The sequence below is a fragment of the Mytilus trossulus genome, chromosome 6 (assembly GCF_036588685.1).
Source record: "Mytilus trossulus isolate FHL-02 chromosome 6, PNRI_Mtr1.1.1.hap1, whole genome shotgun sequence".
NCBI classification, from domain to species: domain Eukaryota; kingdom Metazoa; phylum Mollusca; class Bivalvia; order Mytilida; family Mytilidae; genus Mytilus; species Mytilus trossulus.
The window spans coordinates 42,108,853-42,133,537 of NC_086378.1; the positions used below are offsets into that span (position 1 = coordinate 42,108,853).

General features: G+C 32.5%; 1 protein-coding gene across 4 annotated transcripts; it reads right to left on the reverse strand.

Moving 5' to 3' along the window:
• Positions 1-99: 99 nt before the first annotated feature.
• LOC134721360 (persulfide dioxygenase ETHE1, mitochondrial-like) lies at positions 100-23,671 on the reverse strand. 4 transcript variants are annotated; one of them, XM_063584305.1, is made up of 8 exons: positions 23,257-23,667; positions 14,217-14,265; positions 12,959-13,103; positions 10,699-10,884; positions 9,310-9,402; positions 8,166-8,255; positions 7,008-7,124; positions 100-539 (listed from the first exon to the last, which is right to left on the reverse strand). In XM_063584305.1, exons 3-8 carry the CDS (start codon positions 13,014-13,016, stop codon positions 487-489), a joined length of 597 nt encoding a protein of 198 aa, XP_063440375.1. In that variant the 5' UTR covers positions 13,017-13,103; positions 14,217-14,265; positions 23,257-23,667; the 3' UTR covers positions 100-486. The 4 variants fall into 4 exon arrangements, with proteins under 4 accessions (XP_063440375.1, XP_063440374.1, XP_063440377.1 ...); XM_063584304.1 differs by lacking the exon at positions 14,217-14,265 and having other exon boundaries at positions 23,257-23,671; XM_063584307.1 differs by lacking the exons at positions 14,217-14,265; positions 23,257-23,667 and adding an exon at positions 23,208-23,227.
• Between the last annotated feature and the right edge of the window lie 1,014 nt (positions 23,672-24,685).

Below are 24,685 nucleotides of genomic sequence, written 5' to 3' on the forward strand. Positions count from 1 at the left end.
AAATGATCAGTAATGAATTATGTGATGACTGTAACTAGTCAACCTACATGTTGCCATTACTGATTTTCTATAACTGTTAATAAAACTAAAGTTAAATAGCAATTTTCATAATTTTTACTACTACAATTGCACATTGAATAAGAATAATTTTTCTTGCTTGAAATCCTATCAGTAAGACCTGGAAACAGTAAGACTAATATTGCTCTATTTTCATGTGATAAGTAAGTACATTAAACAAAACATGGTCTGTGCCTTCACAAAGGTGTTGACATTGTTCATTGGATGAAGACATTTATATTACAGCCTTTCACAAGAAAACATAGTTTTACATTATTGGGACAATAATAAGTCAAAACTTCACATGGATGCCATGTAAATCATCCAATCATCTTGTAGTCAATGACACAAGCCATAGCAATAGTTCACAAAAACTCTTGGTTATCATAAAGCTCCAGAAAACTAAGTGCAAGTCAATCATGGTCTTGTTCAGCTTTGAAGTTCTTGCAGTCCACAAACCATATTTGCAGGTAAAGCTTTATCTGGAAAAATATAAGCTCCACAGTTTACTCTTGATGTTACATTCTGAACCTTAACTTATTTGAAATAAATGAACTGTTTGCCTGAACAATCTCTATGCTAATTATAATGTATGGCTTTTGCTATTTTTTTATGGCTTTACAATGACATATATAGTATAACTGCCTGCATCCATTTGGACTAGTTGTGTCATTGTCAATCATACCATTTCCTTAATTTGATAATAAATTTTATAAATATAGATATCTTTTTCAGGGGTGTAATTATTTTCACTAATTTTGCGAAATTAAATACAAGGGAATACAAATGCAGTTTACATGCATGTTTACCTTTTTTACCTTACATAACCTAAATTGAACTGTGAACCCAGTAAACACACGACGTACTCCCAACGTCGGTTAATGGTCGTCTGAACGTCATGTCTGGATTGTACGTTGTACCAACGTTGTGGGAACGTAAAACCCCAACGTTGGATGCAGACGTAGAGACGACGTTATAAAATTACGTCGGATTTACGTAAATTTAGTACCCTGTCAGGACGTAACATTTTATTACGTTGTGACGACGTGCTTATAACTGTCATAATCCGACGTAACATTTTGTCATAAATTACGTCTCAAATTACGTTGTGACAACGTTCTGTGGATGGTTGTCAGCACGTGCCTTGGAGTTCACAAAATTACGTTGTACCGACGTAATTTCACTACGTTGTCACAACGATAGTATTACGTTGTCATGACTAAATGCCAACGTTGGATTGTTTACTGGGAAACTGTTAAAATATCATTAGTGATACATATTATACAGAAAACCAATAAAAAGGTAACATATAATGCCTCAAAGACCCAAACAACTTTGACCTATGTGTAAGCTTTGTTGTGTAACTAACAACTTCATCAGATAATAACCTCTTTTGAATAGATAGTTATCAAAAGTACCAGGATTATAATTTTATACGCCAGACGCGCGTTTCGTCTACATAAGACTCATCAGATAACTGTCTTTTAATGATTGAATAATCCTTGTTTCTCTAATTCTTACACTAGTTATCCTTTCACTGACCTGTTAATTATTTTTATTTAATCAATGTGTGGATTGTTTTATTTCAGTTCTTCATTGGTAAAAATTTTCTTGCTTTGCTCCAAATTTCCCATTCTGATGTCACGAAAAAAGGCGACCATGCCTTATAACCTTACATAGATTAAAGAAGCCTTTCTTTTATTTGGTTGAAATTGAAAAGTAGATCGTGCCATTTTGAGCAGTATTGCTCTCTTGAAACTTTTGAAATGAATTAAATGAATCAAACATAATTGGTCTAGTTCTTTGTTTATTTTTTTTTTAAGACATATTGGCAATTCATGTATCAGACTGTTAATCTAATTTAAGAAAAATAAATGATTTATTGTGTATCATATAAACTATTTTACAAACACTAAATATTTGTTTTTGTTTTTATTTAATATCATGAATCAATTTTTCAACTTAGACATATGAGGGGAGATAAGAATAATAGTAAAATTACTATAAAAGGAAGTGATATAGATTAGACATTTGGTCTTCCTGTTTCAATGGTTTTACACTGGTCATTTTTGGGGACCCTTTATAGCTTGCTGTTTTTCGGTGTGAGCCAAAGCTCTGTGTTGAAGACCGTACTTTGACCTATAGTGGTTTACTTTACAAGTTGTGACTTGGATGGAGAGTTGTCTCATTGGCACTCATACCACATCTTCTTATATCTATAAGGTGGAACATAACACAACAGGGAAATAACTTTGTAATAAACAGCTGAACCTTTAAATCATGTTCTTTTGATAAGGCAATATTAGTTTGTGAAACTGCTATATATATATTTGATGAAATTTTTTTGATAAAGTGTGTGCTTCAAGTTTTATGATTTTTTTAAATTTTGTCAAAATTTTATAAAAATTAACGTGGTACCTAACACTACAGGGAGATAACTCTGTAAAATCAGCTTAATGTTTAATTACGTTGCGTTGTTAAGGGAATATAAAGCTTCTCAATGATCAAAATTAGTGTTTGTCAAACTGCTATATAACCAGTGTATTTTTTCTAATAAAATGGTTGGTTGAAATTTTTTGAATTTTTTATATTTTTTTCAAAGGGTCAAAGTAAATACTATGACAAAATTTGGAAAATTAAACGAGCCAAATTAATTTAAGTGAAGGTGTTGGGTACCACCTTAAACGAGCCAAATTAATTTAGTCAAGTGTTGGTTTTTAATACCACCTTAATGAAATTTTAATTTTTCACTTGTAGCATGAAAACAAATTTGATGACAACCATTTTTCTTTTTCTTTTTTTTAAGCATATAAATAACCTATCTTCTCATACATTCTTTCAAAATTTTATCTCACAAATATTATGTTATTCACCAAAAAATGTTTTCAGACCTGCCAACTTTTGAAAATCTCCATGGGGGATTTAGCGCGCAACAAGATATTTAAGGGTTACAATTATAGCGACTTTTCTGTGAGCATTGTTTTTACTCCTAAAATAGTCTAAGTCCTCTTCTTTTTTTTGTGTATACTAATGATGAGCTTATAGGGCTTGATTTCTTTTATTTGCATGATTCTTGTTCTATTAAATTATAAAATAACTGAAGAATAGAGAAAATGGCATTAAAAATAAAAGATTCAAAGTAGAGAACACCCCCCCCCCCCTTTTCCCCCTCCAAAGACCTTCTCATCTATGAACCTTGACTCAAAACACCTAAAACTACATGTCCTAAAGTAAGAAGGATGAAGACAGATTTTGATGTAGTCTTACTTATGGTCTTATCAGTATCAATGAGAAAATGGATAACATTTGAGTTATCTTTCTTTGTATTCAGAGGTGCTCTTACCTGTGGAGGCTTATACAGTAACACAGTAGAAGTGTATACAAAATGGCATCGATTTTAAATCAATGTCTGATTTTAAAAATTAAACAGATTTCAAGATAAACGATGTTTTCTTGAGAGTTCTTTACAGTTCTCATCTTTCAATTAATTATGATTTTGCTGTGGAACTACGGCAAATGTTGCAAATTGTGCTTGTATGATGAATTGATTAATCCTGTACGAACTGTGACGCCCGTATATGACACGGAAACCAGGCGTAAAAATCATACTTTAACCTGGCGGCATTGCAGTGTTTACAAAATGCATATCCAGGCGTCAACCAGGCGTCAACCAGGCGTAAATTAGGCGTAACTAAGGCGTAAACCAGGCGTAAAATTAGGCGTAATATTTAAATGAGTACGCCTGGTTCACCAAAAAAATAGGCGTAATATGCAAATGAGTACGCCTGGTCAATAAATTAACCAGGCGTAATATCCTTACATAATACTACACTTATTTTATTTCAGTGTATTGACCTAGCTGTGTACTTTTGTGTAGTTGATACAAACTTCTGTACTTTCTTATTGTTTGACAAAAAACTTGAAATATTAACCATTGAAGAAGCTTATATAGAAATACATACATTTCATGAAGACAATGGCTCAAATAAGTTTAAGTCTAAATTAGAAATATGACCATTATTTTTTCTTGAAATAAAAGTAGCATTTTAACTAAGTTGTTTTTGAAAATTATTGTCTTTTGAACTAAAATATGAATGATAATACTACAGTTTAACTTCAAGTAAAAGATTTTAATGTAATTATCCAAGGATAAAGGTTTTGGGATTTCAAAATTTCTGATAGAACATAATACTTAATTATACTCACATTATTATTATTTACCATGTATTACTACTTTCCTTTTATTTCACAATTTTCATTAATTTATTTGATTCAGTATTTCCAATTTCAGATTCTTCTAAAAAGCACAAAACAAGCAAATTATCCCTGAATATATGAAGCTGCCATGTGTCCAACTCTTGCAAACTAAAATCAAAGAGCCAAATTTTGAAAAAAAAATCCCATGATCCTTTGCACAAAGCATTATGGGTATTCTATTTACGCCAAACCAGCAGTTTTACGCCCGTAAGAAAATTTACGCCTTGCTTTATTTCAATTTACGCCCGTAAGAAAACTTATGCCTTGCTTATTTCAATTTACGCCAGGTTAACTTCTTTTTTTACGCCCGTCAGGACTACAAATTTTACGTTTCCTGCTCCCTTACGCTTGGATATAGACACGTAACTACCACTTACGCCTGGTTTACGCCTTATTTCCAGGCGTAATACGCCTTATAATTTCGTACGGGAATTGAAAGGCTGTTTGACCAAATTTGTGTTTACAAATTAATTTTGAGATCTGTCACGACCCATTTGGTAATCTGATTACCTACAATCACTAATTATGACACCTGTTGTGACTGTTGATTAGCGTAGGGTCATTAACTTGTCACAATATGTCCCCAGGTAAAATGAGTGATATTTTAAAAATGATCAGAAAAACTTCAAAATCGGTAAAAAAAATATATTTTCGGGTATATTTGTTGAAAATCGGGATTTTGACTAATTTTACGATCCCGATATCGGGATTCGGGTTGAGGGGTAAAAATCGGGATGATACCGCGAAAATCAGGATAGTTGGCAGGTCTGTGTTTTTTTTCATGAATAATCTATGCAAAATTGGAGAATTTTGCATGACTCGTAGGTGGTAAATAGCATTGTGAAATCTTCATTTTAGCAAAAAGATTCTATATGAGGAAATATATACTGATAATCCACCTTAAATTGCTGGACACTAAAATACTACCAACCAATTAATAAATAATTTAAGTATAAGGTAGCAATACACAGTTAGGGGTTTAGTTTCGCATTATGGCCCCTGTGAATTTTTCAAATAGGAAAGTTATTGTGTAATAAAATTCATTTTTAGACAGATGAGTGCTAATTTAGCCTTCAAAGGTGGTTTATAAGAGCATCAAGATTATTTTTTACATGTTTTATGGGCTGTTTTCTGTTTGACAGTCCGTATTTTCATAGCTATGCCCATATATGACACAAACAGTAAGCTTGATATTGCAAGAAAGCAATGAAAAGGGAATGGTAAAATTCATAAGGGCAAATTTTAGTATTTTTTCCTAACTGTTTATTGCTACCTTATGGCATACTTACCAAGCTCAGAATTGTATACTTTAAGACTTTTCATGCCACAAATCTATTGATATTTAGATTCAAAATCAACTTATGAGTAAATTAAGTGTTTAACAATGACAATATGTGTCAATTTTATTGTTTACAGTCCTTAGCAACCAAAATTGGACATTTTGACACTAGGCTTATATTTGTACTCTATCGGCTTAATGTTTGCTTCTGATGGATTGGACTGCATGTAGTAGCCCAAGTATTTAACGCGTTGGTTTTTTTCTTGCGAATATATATAATTATTGTTTTTATCAAGATTTCATGTTACATTTTGGCATATATTAAATGTATAATTAAATCAGATGTAAGATATTGATTCCCTATCAACAATTTTTTTAATCAAGTCTTTTGTATGCAATAAGCATAAAGATTAACATTTTTATGCTTAAAATTGCTAAATTTTGTACAATGTTGCATCATCAGAGATCTTATTATAATATTCAACATTAAAAAACTGACAAAAGAGGTACAGATTTGGCTAAAAATTGAGGTAGAGACAAGATTTTACACTTTGACTTGGCACCTTTCTTAAAATCAGTTTTTGTCGCGTTTCAGGGTCAACTGCTAACCTTCATAAAATATTCATTACTCAACCAATTTTCAAAAATAAGAGGCCATTTTACTCGTTTTAGCTAGCAGAACTCAGAAAATAAGTTAAAAGGGAGACTTTGAAAAAAATATTTACTATTAAGGTAGCAATACACAGTTAGGGGTTTAGTTTCGCATTATGGCCCCTGTGAATTTTTCAAATAGGAAAGTTATTGTGTAATAAAATTCATTTTTAGACAGATGAGTGCTAATTTAGCCTTCAAAGGTGGTTTATAAGAGCATCAAGATTATTTTTTACATGTTTTATGGGCTGTTTTCTGTTTGACAGTCCGTATTTTCATAGCTAGACCGGTCATCGGTCCAGAAATTAATGTACTGTTTACAAACACTCTTTTTCTACACGAAGTTTTTGACGCAATTTTACAAAAAAATGAGACGAAAGACATATGATTTTCATTGGATTTGCTGAATGATATATGTACACAGTTTCAGAAAAGGTATTACTTCAAGCGATTGAAATTCTACTTTTAGCCAAATTTTGGGGAAATATGTGACATCTTTCCCCCCCTTTTTGCAATATTTCATAACAAATAAATGCAGATTGTTGCCATGGATACACCAAAAAGAAATTATATTTTACCATTTTATATACTGGAAATAAAATCTATGGAAGATTCTGATTACATACATATGCCCATATATGACACAAACAGTAAGCTTGATATTGCAAGAAAGCAATGAAAAGGGAATGGTAAAATTCATAAGGGCAAATTTTAGTATTTTTTCCTAACTGTTTATTGCTACCTAAATCATGAATATTCATACCAATCTGTTTTGGATATGGAAGGTTGAGATTCTCCATAATGTTTTTGAACTCTGTTTTTGATTTAGTCAGTCTTGGATTCAATGTTTTTTCCTCTGCCACTGTGGTTACTGTTTGTCCTGACAAAACACAGAACAGAAGATTATGAACTTTTACTTTATACATAAAGATTCAATGCAATGCATATATATAAGTAACAGAAGGGAAGTTCAAGCAGAACAATTGAATTGCGATTAAGACTGCAAAAACTTGAAATTTTCATGAATTTACGATTTGATGTAAGGAATTGTCTGAAGAAAATCATTTTTTGTCACACTACTAATTTTTGGGGCCCTTTACAGCTTGCTGTTCAGTGTGAGCCAAGGCTCCGTGTTGAAGACCTTACATTGACCTATAATGGTTTACTTTTACAAATTATGACTTGGATGGAGAGTTGTCTCATTGGCACTCATACAACATCTTCTTTATATCTATATAAATATGTTTAAAGACAGATGAACAAACCAATAATCCACTCACAGACATGCAGAATATTATCTCTTCAATACATGATGTGTGGTGTAAAAATACTTGGAAATTAATCAATTTGTAAAATTAAGGCAGAATATCTTCTCTCACGATATCTTTTTGAATTGATTTGGGCTTGTGTTATTAAAGAACCTTGAGTGAGCGGCTGACCTAACCCAGACCCCCCTATATACAAGAAAAGAGACAAAAGCTGGCATATTTTTTTCAGTTTACTTTAAACATGACTGATATCTGTTATTCCATACAGATCTTCCTCTTATTACATGTATATGAGGGTGTCACAGTCTGGAGGGGAGGGAGGACCTTTATTTCTGTATTCTTTTAAAATTTAGGACATTTTTCTCTTTTCTTTATACCTTAGCACCCATTCTCAATTCTTATATTTTGGATATATTCTTTATTTCTTTGGTCCTTTATTCTATATTTTCCCCATTATTCTGTTTCTGTAATTCTATATAGACATTCTTATATGTAACTATATATCCAAATAAGGTAATGTGATATATATATATAGTAGAATCCTGATATCAAAAGGAATGACAGACTGACTGTGTATGATAAATCATATAAACATCAATGTACACAACTAGTCTACAATTTAGAAGATCTTTCAATTCAGTCTACAATAGTACCTGTATAATCATGTGCTGGAAACAGACGAAAGTTAGATGGAAGGCTAAAAATCTTTTTATGGACTGATTCATAGAGTGTCTCTGAATTTCCTAAAATATTAAAATAAAAAAGACATTATAATGTTTCACAAATATAAATGTGATGATCTTCTCTAAAACTTTATGCGATAGGATAAACTAATATGACTATTTTTTATGTTTAATATATTTTTTCATCAAAATGTAGGGTTTCTATCTATTTCTTCAAATAATTGTTGAAAGATCTAAAGGAACTTCTAATAATGATTAATAAAAAGTCCATAAGAATTTGGTGAAATTAATTACATTTTCAAATAAGTTTACCCAATGTTGTTTGTTCTCTTTAAACTTTTTGCATCAGATATCAGGATAGTTAAATGAAACATGTCCTGATGTCAGAAGTTATTGTATGTCATATTGTTAATTTTATATTTGGTGTATTTTTGGAGTTTCTGTTACATTTATTCACAATTTTTAAAAAGCAGAGACCCCCTACCAAAAGACAGTACACCTTAAAATCATACACCAAATAAGGTTTGCCTATTGCTTATTATATATAACACCTCAAAAACAGACCTTGTTACAAATACTGAAGATTGACCAAAGAACCATGAAAATGAGGTCAAGGTCAGATGAACCCTGCCAGACATCATGTAAACTACGCAATCATTCAATACATCATGAAAACATAATATTGACCAATGAATATGGACAAGAAGTCAAGGTCGAACCCTGCAAGAAAAGACATGTAAACCTTATAACAATTCTGTACAGTTTATAAAGAGGCCCAACTGCTCATGAATAAGGTATCTGAGAAAAAGAACCAAACCACAAAATCTTAACAAATACAGCTGATCTATTGCTCATGGTCTCTATCTAAAAACAGACAAAAGCTTAACATTGACCATGTATAATGAAATCAAGGTCAAGGTTAATGAAACCCATCAGCAGACATGTACACCTTACAGTCATTTCATACACATCTTCATGCTAAACTTGCTGGTTAGCAGCAAAAGAATAATAATGATTCACATCAGGCAAAGGCTTATTTCAAATTGTAAAATAAAAATATTGAAATTTCTAAAACATCTGCCAACCACTAATATTTTCTAAAATATGTACAAACCTTCCTGAAAATCTGTTCTCCCACAACCTCTTACTAAAATGGCATCACCAGTGAAAGCCATTCCTTTGTCATGCCATACAAAGGTTAAGCATCCTGCAACAGTTTATAATCATATAATATAATTATATAAAATAAAAACAAGTGTTCAGTATATGTAAACTGTTTTTTTTAAATGTCTTTTTAGATTGAGTTTAGCCATTTCAATTGATATTTTATAATGTGTCTATGTTGTAATGATACACTACTACTTCAGGTTAGAGTGAAGGTTGGCACCTGTTAAAATGTTTAAACCTGTTGCATTTGTTTGCACCTGTCCTAAGTCAGGAACCTGTCGTTCAGTGGTTGTGGTTTGTTAATGTGGTTCAAAAGTGTTTCTCATTTTTTATATAGATTAAACTGTTGGTTTTCCTGTTTGAATTATTTTACACAAGTCATTTAGGGGCCCTTTATAGCTTGCTGTTTGGTGTGAGCCAAGGATCCATGTTGAAGGCATACTTTGATTTACTTTTTACAAATTGTGACTTGGATGGAAAGTTGTCTTATTGGCACTCTTAAATAACACATCATCTTATAGTTCTAAAAATCAGTTTATATAAATTTTGACTAAAAGAACTATGACTGGTCCATATCTTATTTGTTCGACTGCTGTGGATTCATTTATAGTCATTGCCAGTCATAACTTTTTTGTGTGGAGAATTGTTTGTTTATAAAAAATTTATTTCTTAGTTTTTGTTTTGTTGAGAATACTTAAATTCACGATTTAGTTGACAGTTACTCATAGCACACCAAAGAAATCCATGAAAATAAGTACATTAGAATAGTTTGGTCTTGTTGACCAGGGGCAGATCCAGTCGTTTTCAAAAAGGTGGGTTTCCAACCCAGAGTAAAGGGGGGGGGGGGGGGGGGGGGGGGGGGTTCCAAGTTCCAATTATATGCTCCCATTCAAATGCATAGATTGTCCCAAAAAAATATTCCACCTTTGAAAGAACATGAGTAATGATAACCTATGATCACATTAGTTTGTACATTTAAACGAAAATTTTTGTTAATAAGTTGCATTCCTGTATTGAAATTTGCTGACCTAATTATATTTCTAGACATATGTTCAGCTATTTTACAATCCAAGATGGCAGAAAACACCTATACTACCTTAAGTTATAAATAATTCAAGCACTTTAAACCAAATATTCCTTATTATCATACTGACATTTAAAATACATAATTTAAACCATATTATTCAACATATTCTTGTTAAACAAACAATTTATTATTTGCCATGTAAAATTTAGCATACACTTCAATGAAAACTGTGTTCATCCAAAATTATAACTATTTCATACTTAAAATATTTCTAACTAAATTTGTTAGATTCTTTCTAAATAAACGCACCATTTGTATGACCAGGTGTGCTTCTTACTTCTAAACTAAAAGATCCAAAGTCTATCTTGTCACCATCAGATAACTTCACATCTGCCTTTGCATTGCTGACATTAGATATCATACTTTCACACTTTGGAAGTTTCTTTTTGAGTTCTCCAGATCCTGTCACATGGTCTGCATGAACATGAGTATTTACTGGAAAAACATCACAATAGTACATGTATAGTTGACTTTACCTTATTGATAACTCATATACACACACTGAAAATTAACTTACACTTCCAAAACAAATATTTCATTTTCCTAAAGAAAATGTTTTATAAATAATCTAATAATTGTGAAATATAACATAGGAACTATAAAGGTAGTATGAACCAGTGTTGCTCACCTGGATCTGTGTGCATCTTCAACAACGGCATCTCTCTAACATTAAAGACTAGATTATAATTCATGTCATTAAAAGTTACTGTTGATATTGAAAGGATGAGTACTCAAAATCACATTTAACACTGCCACTCTCTTAATGTGCCTGTCCTAAGTCACTTTGGTTGTATTTGGTTGCTATCTGTAGTATTCTATTGTTTTATTATAAATCAGTCTACTGGTTGTGTTATATGTCCTGATCTGGATATAAATTATTTTCCCATAAACCAATTATATCTTTGGCATCTCTCTCGGTGTTGTCAATATGATGGAAGGTTTAGCTAGCTACAAGATCAGGTTTAACACACCATTTTTTTGGAGGGAAAATTCCTGTACCAAGTGAGGAATATGATTGATTGACTGATTGATTGATTGGTGATTAATACTACTTTCAACACTATAGAGAAATTTGTAGCAGACAGTTTTTAATAGTTGAGGAAGCTGGAGTGCAGAGAGAGAACCACAACCTTCCATGAAAATCGACACTCCAAGTCAATCAAGATTAGAGTGAAGTGACCTGTATCCTGCAGGATTCAAACTCACAACCTCATTGTTGACTTGCTAGTTTTACTAATCAGACCACCTTGCAACTGAGACCCCTCTGGAATATGACAGTTGTTTTCCATTTGTTCTCTTTGCTGATATAGTTGAGTACTTGGTTTTGTCAACTTTTATGCACATCTCCTTTTGTAATTTACTTCAGAGTTCAGTATTTTTATACTTTTTTTGCTATGTCTCGGTTTCTCTACTGAATTCAGCCATTTAAATTTATTATTATTAGCTCTTATTTTAGTGACCATTTCACTCTGAATAGTTTCTCTTGATCTTCCAGTTTTTTTTAAATTCATAAAAATTGGTAAAATAAATCATCAATTCCTTCAGAGGATGAGAATTTTAAAAGTAACCTGATGACAGAAATCAAGTGTTAGAAATGCTCACACCTACCTGTTTTGCCAGATTATGAGCTATCATCTTAAACATTGTAATTTTATCCTTAATGCAAAAAAGACAGGGCTTTGACCCTTTGTATCTAAAGCCCTAAACTGTGCATCTACAGCTCTGGAAGTTTAAATTTACAGAGTCTGACTACATTTTCTCTGTTAGCTAGACTCTACATCTCTTTAGAGTTAGACTTTACATCTTCAGTTTTATTGGGTACAAGAAATATGGTCACTCTGAGTCTTTTTCCTACAGTCAGTAACATTTTTGCAATGTTTGGTTGTGTGGGATTGACAAATTTGTAGCCATATCTTTAGAACAGAGACGTTTAATCTGTCTTGTGTAGAGAAAGTTGAATGTTAAGAGCCCTGCAACAAATTTTGAGGGGTCAGTAGATGGCCTTTTGCAAGTTTAATTTCTGTCTATCCTCCTTTTTAGCTGCAGTCCAAATTTATCCCTTTCATCCTTCTCATTTGAATTTAATTCTAATATGTTCTTGTCCTGAACATGCATGAACTATTTGCCACTGGACGTTAAGAAACCACAATCAATCAATCAATTATACAATAAATGGAGAAAGTGTCTATGACAAATTTAGCAATTTTTCCTTTAATAAAGGGGCATAACTAAGGAAAGCTAAAAGTGATGCCACGTAATTTTGAACTTCAGATTATTTGATAGAGGCCAACTAAAGTTAGTTCAGGGAAATGAAAAATTCAGCAAATTTTATGTTTATAAAGGGGCATAATTCATAAACTGTCAAAACTTGTAACACAAATGGAGAAGTACTCCAATTTATTGATGGGGCCTCGTATTTGCTTTTTGACTGCTCCCTTATATTTATAAAAATAAAACATGAAATGGATTTTCAGATTTCTTTGACTAATTTTTTGCCTCTGTATCTTACCTGCATATTTGAGTTCAAGTCCTAAATCTTTGATGATTCTTGCATCTCTCTCTACCATCTCTATAACTGGATCAATAATGATAGCTTCCTTGGTGACTGGGTCTCCCAAGATATAAGAATATGTAAAGGACTTGTAGTCTAAAAGCTGAAGAAAAAAAATAATATCAACTTAGGAAGTTCCCATTCATTAGCATTAGACTTCAATTTTTTTTGTTACAAGGTTTATTTGTCAAATGTTTTGAAAAAAAAATTGTGTTTTACCATACAGTACAGACAAACCTGTGCATCTTAAAAAGTTTAAAATCTTTTTCAAGTTCTAGAAAATCAAGCTAAATGTATTTTGCATTTTACAAAAAACTTTCCTGAATTTTGATTTTCTATTTTATCATTGCTACAAAAGTTGTCAAATTATATATCTATGACTTGCCAAGCCTTTAAACTTTCCACTTACACTGGTTTGTCTATAAATAAATTTCATGGAGTAAACACAGCCTTTTGGCACACAAGGTTATGATGAACCTTAAATTGACCTGATACATTTGTCATATTCAACAAGGAACAGTTCAGCTTGACGACAACTGTTGTCCATAGGAATGCCATCAAACTTACAATCTCCACCAAACAAAGTAAATATATGTATGTTCTCAATCAAAAATAATAGTTTCTTAAAATTTTTAAGATTTTCATATTTCCCAATTGCAATCACTTGGTTATTTTGTTCTTCTCACTGGTGAAATATTTCAAACAAATGGTCAATATTTAATTATGTAGTCAAATTTTCTTTGTTTCTTTTGAATTTCCTATTAGGACATCATGACAAAAGGTGGCCATGTCTTATGTCATGATGTCACATGTATAAAGAGCACAATTTTTTTTGAAAAGGAAGGATAAAAATCATTAGAGAATTAGATTCCACAGCAATATTTATATTGAAGTAAGCCATCATTTTATTTGAAAATAAGTTTGACTATTTTTTTCAATGTCTTTAAATTTTAATTTTCAAATAAGAAACGCTCATGTTCCAAAGATAAAGATAGTTATAACAGAAGATCAGGAATTCTCATTGTATTTATTCCAACAGATCTTTAGAATTATTCTCAGAAACCACAACTGATCACATCATCCATAAAGAAAGTATCTTAAAAGGAACTATGATACCCTCTTTTGAGTGCTGATAGAACATATTATGTTTTTTAAAAATAGGGTTCATGGAGCTTTTGGCAAATCCAGATCTAAGGTTGGTTGTAAGGACACTTACCGGTATGTAAGTTGAGTAACCAGTAGAAGATCCATGTCTTCATCTTTGACTGAAATTCCAAATGAACATAAAACAGACCTATGATTGTAAAGGATTTCTCTTAAATAAGATTCTAACATGACGTCCTTCATACGCTTTGAGTACACACCTGTGGTAAAATATGAATATATTGTTTGGGCTGTTCCTATCGTACTCCCACAGCATATGCTTTTCAATGAATGAGCTACCCGACGTCATAGAATGATGACGTCAGAATATAAGCATTTTATGGGAAAATACACACTTTTGAACCCGAAAATCATCACAACAAGGAAACGTACACAATCTATGCTAAAATGTGTTATATAAGCCATTTTTGTATACAAATAAGACATATCAGTACAATTATTATTTAGATTCATATAAATATATATTTAAATATGTTATTGTACACAGTTTTTGCATATAACTTATTCTGTTTTCTCCGTTTTATTACGTCAATGTAATGGTGAGTTTATTTATGGGAACGGCAAATAATGCCTTTACCTATAGCGCTTTGATCCAAAACAGTTGCCATATTTGTCCTATTAGAATTGAAATAATTCATGGGGGCTTGAATATATCTTGATTTTACCACGGGTTGTCCCTTTAAGCCAATATTTTACCCCTTGCTATCGCTCAGGGTAAAATATTTATCATTAAGGGCCAACCTGTGGTAAAATCACGATATATTCCAGCCCCCATGAATTATTTCGTAAGTAATTGGCTATACATGGATTATCTCCCATAAATAAAATGCTTGGCTGAGCACAGCTGGATACGACAGCAGAGGTCCAACCCAGAACAGTTTGGGCAAAAATGTACACAATATTTGCGCTTGATACAGAGGTCTGAATTTTGATTGTTATAAATATTTGACACATAACAGGTTTCTGACAAAGAATAACTGTAGTAAAAGATCTTAGAGTTGTCTAAATGATTTGAAAATTTCTGAAATTTTTACCAAATTTGTTTTCACCTCCCCCCTTTTTTTTCAAAAAAAATAATTATTTCCCTCAAAATATGGTCATAATCTCAATTCAAATTTACAATGGAGTTTGCAACCATAACTAACAATTTAAATACACCATAAAAGTCTTAAAATAGAAAATGACATACATAATCATGGCTAAAATTAATATTCCTTTAATAGTAACTTTGAAAAATAAATTGATAGCTAATCACCTCAAGACAATACAACATTTCAGTTAACATAATTTAAAAGCAGTGTAAGGGAGTTAATCCAAACATACACAAGATTGTACTTTACCTCCCTTACACTGCTTTTAAATTCTCCATTTACCAGGAATTCCTAAACAGTTTGAGCCATAACCACCCAATCACAACCATCTCATAGCTGTATGGAAACTTTAGGCATAATTTCAGATAAATTCGTACACTGTTCACAAGTTATTGTCTGGAAACTAGAAAAATGCTTATTTGGGCCCTTATTTGGCCCCTATTAATTCCTAAACTGTTTAAACCATAACCTCCAAAATCAATCCCAACCTTCCTTTTGTGGTTATAAACCTTGCATTTAAATTTCATAGATTTCTATTTATATATATACTACAGTTATTGTCCAGAAATCAAATGTCTCCGGACGACCAGACAACGACGATGTGATACCAATGTACGACATCCAATAATTTTGCAGGTGCAGACAGACAGACAGACAGACACAGACACAGACAGACAGACAGACAGACAGACAGACACAGAAAGACAGACAGACAGACAGACAGACAGACAGACAGACAGACAGACAGACAGACAGACAGACAGACAGACAGACAGACAGACAAAAAATGGCGTGAATTGTGTCATAGTTACCAAAACTATGCTCTTCTCTAGTTTTCCACTATACAATTGGACTCTAGGGGAAACTTCAAATATCTGGAACTCACATGTTTTACTCTTTGATAGTTGTGTTTTATGATAATACAGATATAAATATGTGGCTATCTATGTCGAATTCTGAGAATCGGACCAATATGTAAAACTTACTCTCAATTAAATGATTGTTGTTTCAAACAAGAATTTATGCTGTATTAATAATTATTTGACACAACATAGGTTACTGACACAGAATGAAAGTGGTCTGAAACTTTTTTAAATATTAGAAATTGGACATTCACCTATCATGGTCCAATTTCTAAAAATATAAATACATGGTTAGATTATGCATATCAAAAAACCCATAGAATTAAAATTTTGATAAAATCAAACAATGTTTAATTTTGAATCTTTAAAAATACAATTGCATGTTAAAATTCAGCATTTGAACAAAAGAAAAACTATAATTCAAGTTTTGTTGAAATCAAACTTAGTTTTAACTATTATGGACCATTTGGACCTTAATATGGACCAATATAAAAATGGGTCACAATCTAAATTCTGAATACATGTTTAGATTCAGCATTCTTTTTATGATCCCTAAGAATTCAAAACTTTGAATTAAACACAGTTTAAATTGACAAAAAATAAGCAATTTATACAAAGTATTATAAAAGTATATTGTTTTGACCCCATTTCCCTAAATGGTAAGGCCAACCTCCAAAATCAATCCCAACCTTCCTTTTTTTGGTAAAGAACCTTGTGGCACAATTTCAAATAGATCCACAGAGACCCAAAGGCTTATACTCAAGTCATCTTTGAAACATTATTCATAGAATATTCCTATGTATATAGCATTGGTCAAACCTTTCCAGCAAGTAAGTAGCCCAAGGGACACTGGGAAAACAAGTTATTGTTGATTGCAAATAGAAGTTTGAAAGCCTTCTATTTCACAGAATTGGATTCAAGGGGTGGCAAAGGGGATCTGGATTATCTTTTGGAGATGAGACAATATCTGAAAAAGTCTAATTTCCATGTTCCATCTTTCACCAGCAATTATTTTTTTATTCAGGCATCTTTTTGGAAAATTTTAAGTTTCAGTATTAAGCCCCAGTCCCACTAGACCACGATCGCACCACGCTCTAAATTAAATTCAGATCGTGGTGAGGTCGCAGTATGAGCGGCATGAAAATGTAAATTTTTCGTTGCTTTCACGATGCTACTTCGTCTCCATTACGCTTCTACAACGATCCCGCTATGATTATAACACGTTCTCACTGCGCTTATTCTGTGTCCTTACTACGCTTATCAAGATCTTTCTAAATTCTATGCTCATCACGTTCTCACTACAACCATACCACGAGTTATCCGATTGCAACAGGATCTTACCACACTTCTACTGCGATTATAGCACGTTCTTACCACGATTACACTACGTTCAAACCGCGATCTTACTACGCGCTCAGCAATAACGCCAACATCATGTTCCATATCAATACAGTATCATTCCTTCAGTTCTATTTCTGATTAAAGAAGACCTTTTTGTTCAATAAACTGAATGTGACTTTTTCCCTTTGTAATTCTGGTTATTTCAAGCATTTCTGTCAAGTTTTGTCATAATCAGTTCAATAGTTTGAGAAAAATCTAGTATATTGAACTACAGCGATTCGAGCAAAATTTCTTCGACAAATCCAAACCAAGCCGCATCAAGATAGAATAGAATGTGGACCAATAAATGATCAAATATCTATCTTATCTGCCTACAAACAGTTGAAAATGATACACAAGATGATTTTAGGAAGATAAAATACCACTAATAAACCTCTTTGTCTTCTTTATAAGGTCTCTTTGGGTCAATTTATACCTCTCATTTCCTCAAAATTTCAACTTTTCAGGCCAATAAATAAAAATATTAGGGTAACTTTCACTCATTTATGGTAGAAATGTTATAAGAAATGAGTAATTGAAGCATTTTAGCAGAATGAACAATCCAGTTAAAAGTTTTCTGTCTCCATGGAGGTTTCAATAAGTCCTTACGTAAAAATTAAATTTAAGCCGCGTTCCAAAGAGGGACATAAAAGGCTTCTCTTTCAGTGAATAACTTGTCGTTACAACATTTAAAATAATTTCATCTACTTATAACTATATATTCATTTAAGTATTACCTAGGAAAATGTTATATCATAGCAAAATATAAGAAATAAGTAGAAAAAGCCCACCCCCCTCCAAAAAAATAAATATATGCACTTAGGATGGCTTGTTCTGTCAACTGAATATTCATGGTACAGTCCTATTTCAAGACAATTTTCTCATAAAATGTGTTTTGGAGACTCAATCCACTCAGAATATTTCATTTTTTGTATTATTTCACCTAAATAGCAAGAAATTTTAACACATGAGATTACTCACAAGGCCATAGGTGCATGTACAGCTTCCCATATTAGGTGTAATACCACCATTGATTTTCCCCTATTAGTCTTTGTTAAATTTGCACTTTTCAAAAAATTGTGCAGAATTTATCTTTCTTTCAAATAAAGAAATACTTGGCATGAGTAAAGTTTTATCCTGTCCAGTTCTATAGAAAAAGTTTCACATAACATTTCATTGCATATAAGAAAATAACCATCATTGGAAGTAAACCAATCAAATTTCTCCCCTTATTCTATCTGTGTACCATGTAACCTCAAGATTACAACATTTTCTATAGAAATCACAAATTAAAAATAATGGTGTTTTGAAATTCCTAAGACATATGTTTATGATACAGAAATAGTTTTACTGCAATAAAATGTAAGATTAATTACCTACAACGGTCAAATTCAAGGGAATATTTTTTTAGACCTACTTTTGTATGCAACCGGATGTGACGTACCATGATTTGGTGGTATTACACCTTAATACGTAGATTTCTCGAAAAAAAAATACAGTCATGCCATCAAAATCTGCTAGAACACGTGGGCGTGGTGTTAGGGTTGATGTATAGGCAGCTGGAGCTCTGATATCATATAGTAACGAATCTTGATCAAGTAGAGATGTCGAACCGACCAATCCGACCTAAATTACAACCTATTGCTGGTCCATAAAGCTGAAATGACGATATTTTAGTGAAAGATATCAGATATGAAACAGATGTGTCAATAGATATAAGAAGATGTGGTATGAGTTCCAATGAGACAACTCTCAATCCAAGTAACAATTTTTAAAAGTAACAATTATAGGCCAAGATATAAAAGGCCCCAAATATTACTAGTGTAAAACCATTCAAACGGGAAAACCAATGGTCTAATCTATATGAAAACAAGAACCATGGTTGAGCCGTTAGAGAAAATGGACAAGAAGTCCCAATTACATACATACAAACAAAACCTGGAGAGAATTAATATATTTTATGGGAAAATGACAATGAGAATAATGGTCGTAGTATGAACGTAGTCAGGTCGTAAGAAGAGCGTGATGAGGACGGCAAGGGCGTGCTAGAATCGTACTATGGACATGAACAGCGTGGTATAGTCGTAGTGGAAGCGTAGTTTGGTCGTGGTGAGAACGTGATGGTCGTAGTGAGGTCGTAATAATGTCGCAATGAGATCGTAGAGCAGTTTCTCCGAATAGAATCACGCTTTCGCTACGCTCTCACTACGATGGTACAGCGACCTTTGTGATCTTACTACGATCTTAGTGCGCTCTCACTACGCTTCTACTACGACCTGATTTCGCCACGACCGCACCACGATTGTTTTGAACATGTTCAAAGTTTGCCACGCTCATCACAATCTTGAAGACCTCACCACGACCGTGATACTACCTTACTGCGATCTACACAATCGGTGTACGATCAACAAAATTTACAGTTTTTTTCACAGATCGTAGTGCGATCGTGGCCTAGTGGGACTGGGGTATTAACTAGAGTATATAATGCACCAACTATTGCCAATTAAACACTCTTTCTTATATCTCTTCTAATAAAATATTATAATTTAAATGTTCAACCCCCCCTCCCCCCAAAAAACAAACTCATGTTGTCTGGTGTTGTTTTTCTGAAAATTAAATCATTCAAAGGATATCGAAATTAAGTAAACAGGCTTCCAATTTTCACAAATATGATTATAGATTATATAGAAAACTTGTGCCTTACTGGTCTGAATTAGTTATAACTAAAGCATGTTATAAAATTTTGCATTTTTAAGGTTCATTTAAATTTTGTCCCAAGGGGTAATTTACTTCCTGTTACCACTCGTTTTTTTTTTCACCTGTGGACACGTTTGAAAGTCCAAGATTTCATTTCTTGTAATTGAAAAGAACATCATTTCCTGAATGTATGACTCCATATGTATAGGTGAATGGCAGCCAGTTTTGAAAAATCTGAACTCCCCAGAATTTAGAGAAAAATAATTTTGTTGTTCTCTCCTGTTACAGCCTTTTTGTGTACCTTCTGAGAATATTTCATTGTCAGCACTATACAGTAAATGTGCTTTTATAGTTTCTCATTATATTGATATGAAGATGGAAATAAACTTCTATACAATTCGAATAAAAGGACAAAAAGTACTGCGTAATTCCTTTCTGTTACGTTCTGTTATGTTACCTGATAAAAAGTAACAGCATAACCATAATCAGTAAGGGACGACATCAAAAGTTCAGTGAAGGATAAAAAACTTAATTCACATAGTTTTTTTACTTACCCCCACACCCCCCCTCTTAACTTAATTTGGGGAAAATTGATTGACCAATAGGGATATATGTAAAATCGATTTTAGATTAACAAAACTTGCAGCAATGTTGACCCCCCAAACAAAACTATTTGATTTAAGTTTTTTTTATCCTACATCGATCTTTTGATGTCGTCCCTTAAACAGGCAGGATATGTTTACATGTTTAAGACAATTTCACTGATGAATCGAAAAGTTAATCTTCTATATGCCATTTCATTTAATATAAGTTATGATCATCATATTAAATAAATCTCAACATAATATACAGTATATTGAATGAAAAAATAGTTTCTTTTACTTTTGATAACAGCAGAGAACATTGTGCAATTCTAGTACAGTAGATGGTAACAAAAAGGAATTTATTTTATAATTTTTCATTACCTAGGCAGATTTTTCATTGATCATGCAAAGAATAAATGACATTGTTTATTGTTATCTTCCTATTGTGACCAATATGAAATGATGTATATTTTTTAAAAACTATGAAATAAAGCAATTTTTTGAGAAAAAAAAATCCTTCCTGTAATTAACCCATGGCCCCAGCTTATCTAGCAAAACAGCTGTTGGATGTCAACCAATCCTGTTACTCAAGATTCTATCATGTTACTGGCATATATCTGACTATTTTTTTGTATATTTCTTAACCTTTTGTAATGCAAATGCTTAAATAGATAATTGGCATTTGATAAACTATTGCAGGATATACTAGTAAACCACAAATAGTATCTTCAACTTAATTATTCCTTATTCCCAGGAGAAACTTTTAAAAATTGATTCACTTAGGTAACAGGAAAGAACTGGATTTTTTTTGTACCATTTTTAAAATTGCTGTTCTAATGCAACAACGTTTATAACGCTCATTTTGATTGGATAACGTCACTAATTTTCATGGCATCAATTAGGAGATAACTGTATTGTATTTTAAGCTCCGACGGCATCAATTGGGGATTTGATGGTCGCAAATTAAGTTTACTGGCGCCGCTTTAGCGGAGACAGTAAACAGGTATTTGCGACCATCAAATCCCCAATTGATGCCGTCGGAGCTTAAAATACAATATTGTTATCTCCATTCTAATGAAACTGACAGAAAACAACCTTAAAACATGTATTTAAAATCTGTTATATGCCGTCTGCGCTTGCGCGTACGTCCCATAGCATCAATTGTCAATTGATGCCATGTAAATAAGTGACGTTATCCAATCAAAATGAATGTTACAAATGTTGTTGCATTAGAAGTGACAATTGATGCTATGGATTATACGAGCAAGCGCAGACGGTATATGATAGATTTTAAATACATGTTTAAACATTGTTTTCTGTCAGTTTCATTAGAATGGAGATAACAATATTGTATTTTTAGATCCGACTGCATCAATTGGGGATTTGATTGTCGCAAATACCTGTATACTGGTGACATGTTATCTCCTAATTGTTACCACATTAAACAATTGTTTGAATTACAGACAGCAGTTCCTAGATCCTCAATGTGTATTCTTCAACTTGTGCTATTAATTAATACAGGGTCTAAAGACATTTTTTGTTTTTTTTTCTTATTGCCAAAATTAGACTTTTTCAGATATATTGTCTCAGATACATATTATATGTTTACATTTTCTACAGCATAATTAAAGGCTGATTATAGTTACAGTGGCGGATCCAGAACTTTTCATTAGGGGGTCCCGCTGACTGACCTAAAAAGGGGGGGGGGGGCACTCAAGTCATGCTTTAGTGATTCACTATATAATAAACCAATTTTTCAAACAAAAGCCCCCCCCCCCCCCTGGATCCGTCTATGTCTATGAGTTAGCCCCCATCCCCTTTCTTTTCAAATCATTGATTTATTGTCATTTTGGCAAATTTGATGTTGGTCATGTTGGATTTTTAACACTTTGATTGATAATATCCCTCAGATTATTGGCCAGCTGTTGAACCACACACAGGCACTAGACGTTCTGTCAATAGCACTATTTTCTTCCCATTGCCAATATTTTCATGCTATTGACCATGTTGACAGAACGTCTAGTGCCTGTGAACCACATTTAATTTACACGTATCTGAGCAAACGTTGTTTACAATCATGGCCAATGACCTGACGGATATAGGGACGACACATGCACTTTTCAAAAAAATTTACCTATATACCTTAATATAACAAGGTTATATTAAGGTATATATAGGATTTTTTTTTTTGAGACAAGTGCCTGTGAGGGACGAACGTAATTGAGGGCGAAGTTGGACAAGGATATTTATAGGAAACGTAGTTTTTATCGTGTATCTCTTCGTTAAATCAGCATTATACAATGAGTACAGTATACGTAAGAGCGTAAGAGCCACAGTTTCAAAGCAAAAACAAAATTCACGAAAAAACGTTTACCAACAGACTTGTTTAAAAATAACCAACCCTTGAATCTGTTGACAGAAATTTTACCTGTGACGGCTGTGTACGGAAATTGTGTCAAGTTGAGAGTTGACCTCACCTGTCTGAAAACAAAATTTTGGTCCTTTCCTGCAAAGTCAGACATGGTTCTGCGGATACAAGAACAAATCCGTTTCCTTTCAAAAATTGATGACCGTTGCCAGCATTGGTTCTTCTTGGACCACGTCTCGTGCTTCTTCCCGCTAACCAGGTCTTGTACATGAGAAATTGACCTAAGGTTGGAATAGGGTTCGTTTATAACTTTGAACAACTTGTTTACTACATATCTCGTTTGTAAGAGTAATGCCATTTAATTTATAATGTTTGTCTCTCAGTAACATTCGGTGATATTGTAGTTTATGTTATGAAGAGATACGTGATCTCTTTATAAATAAATATTTACGTTTTCAGCGCATGGGCATACGTTTATATCAGTCATGTTTTAAAGTTGTTTTCGAAATTTCTGATGCAATTGTTGTTAGTTATTCATTGTTATTAGGACCAAGTGGAATTGAATGTCAGCATTATGATGCGAGACATCTTTGATAATGTTTGAATGATGGGAGTTCAGATAAATTTTCCTAAAATTTCCCGTAGGTGTGTCCTTTATGAACCAATGAAATTCTTTCTAGCACCCAACTATAAAGATCATAGTCTTCAATGTGTAAACATATTTTATTAATTATATTCAGGTACATACATAGGCATTTACTTAATAATACAAGTAAAATAATTAATAGGATCCAGAAACAAGCTCTTAGCTTATATTAATCCGTTTCCTAATAAGAACATTTCATATTTTAATACTCAAAGGAATATCTGGGACTTGTACAACATGTATAATACCAGGAACATATATTAATAGATATACTGTTCCCAGATAATACCCAGAAATAAATTTATATATTGAGAATAAATGGATGCATGACTTAATGATAATATTAAATTTTAGGCAAAGTTTATTAAAACACGTTCATCATGTACCACAGTTCGTTCGCCTTTCTTATGAAAGCCGTTTTGCTACAAATATATTCTATTCAGATATTCAACTTATATAACTTCAAGTATCTCAAATGATATATAAGAATTAATCCGCATATATATATGTGATATATTTAAGATATCTTATAAACTTTATAAGATATTTATATACTTTATAAGACTTATAAGATATCGCATATGATCACTTTATAAGATATATATAACAAGAGTGCACATGCTGAAATGTCTCGCCTTCTTTACTAATCATTAAAATTATGTTGATAACTAGTCTTACTACAACTATCACGTAAACTTAACATGATCCAAGAAAATGAGGCCAAGGTCAGATGAACCATGCCAGACAGACATGGAACAGCTGACAATTCTTCCATACAACAAATATAGTTGACCTATTGCAATTATAGTTTAAGAAAAACAGACCAACACAAAAACTTAACACTGAGCAATGGACCGATAAGATGAGGCGAAGGTCAAATAAAACCTGCGAA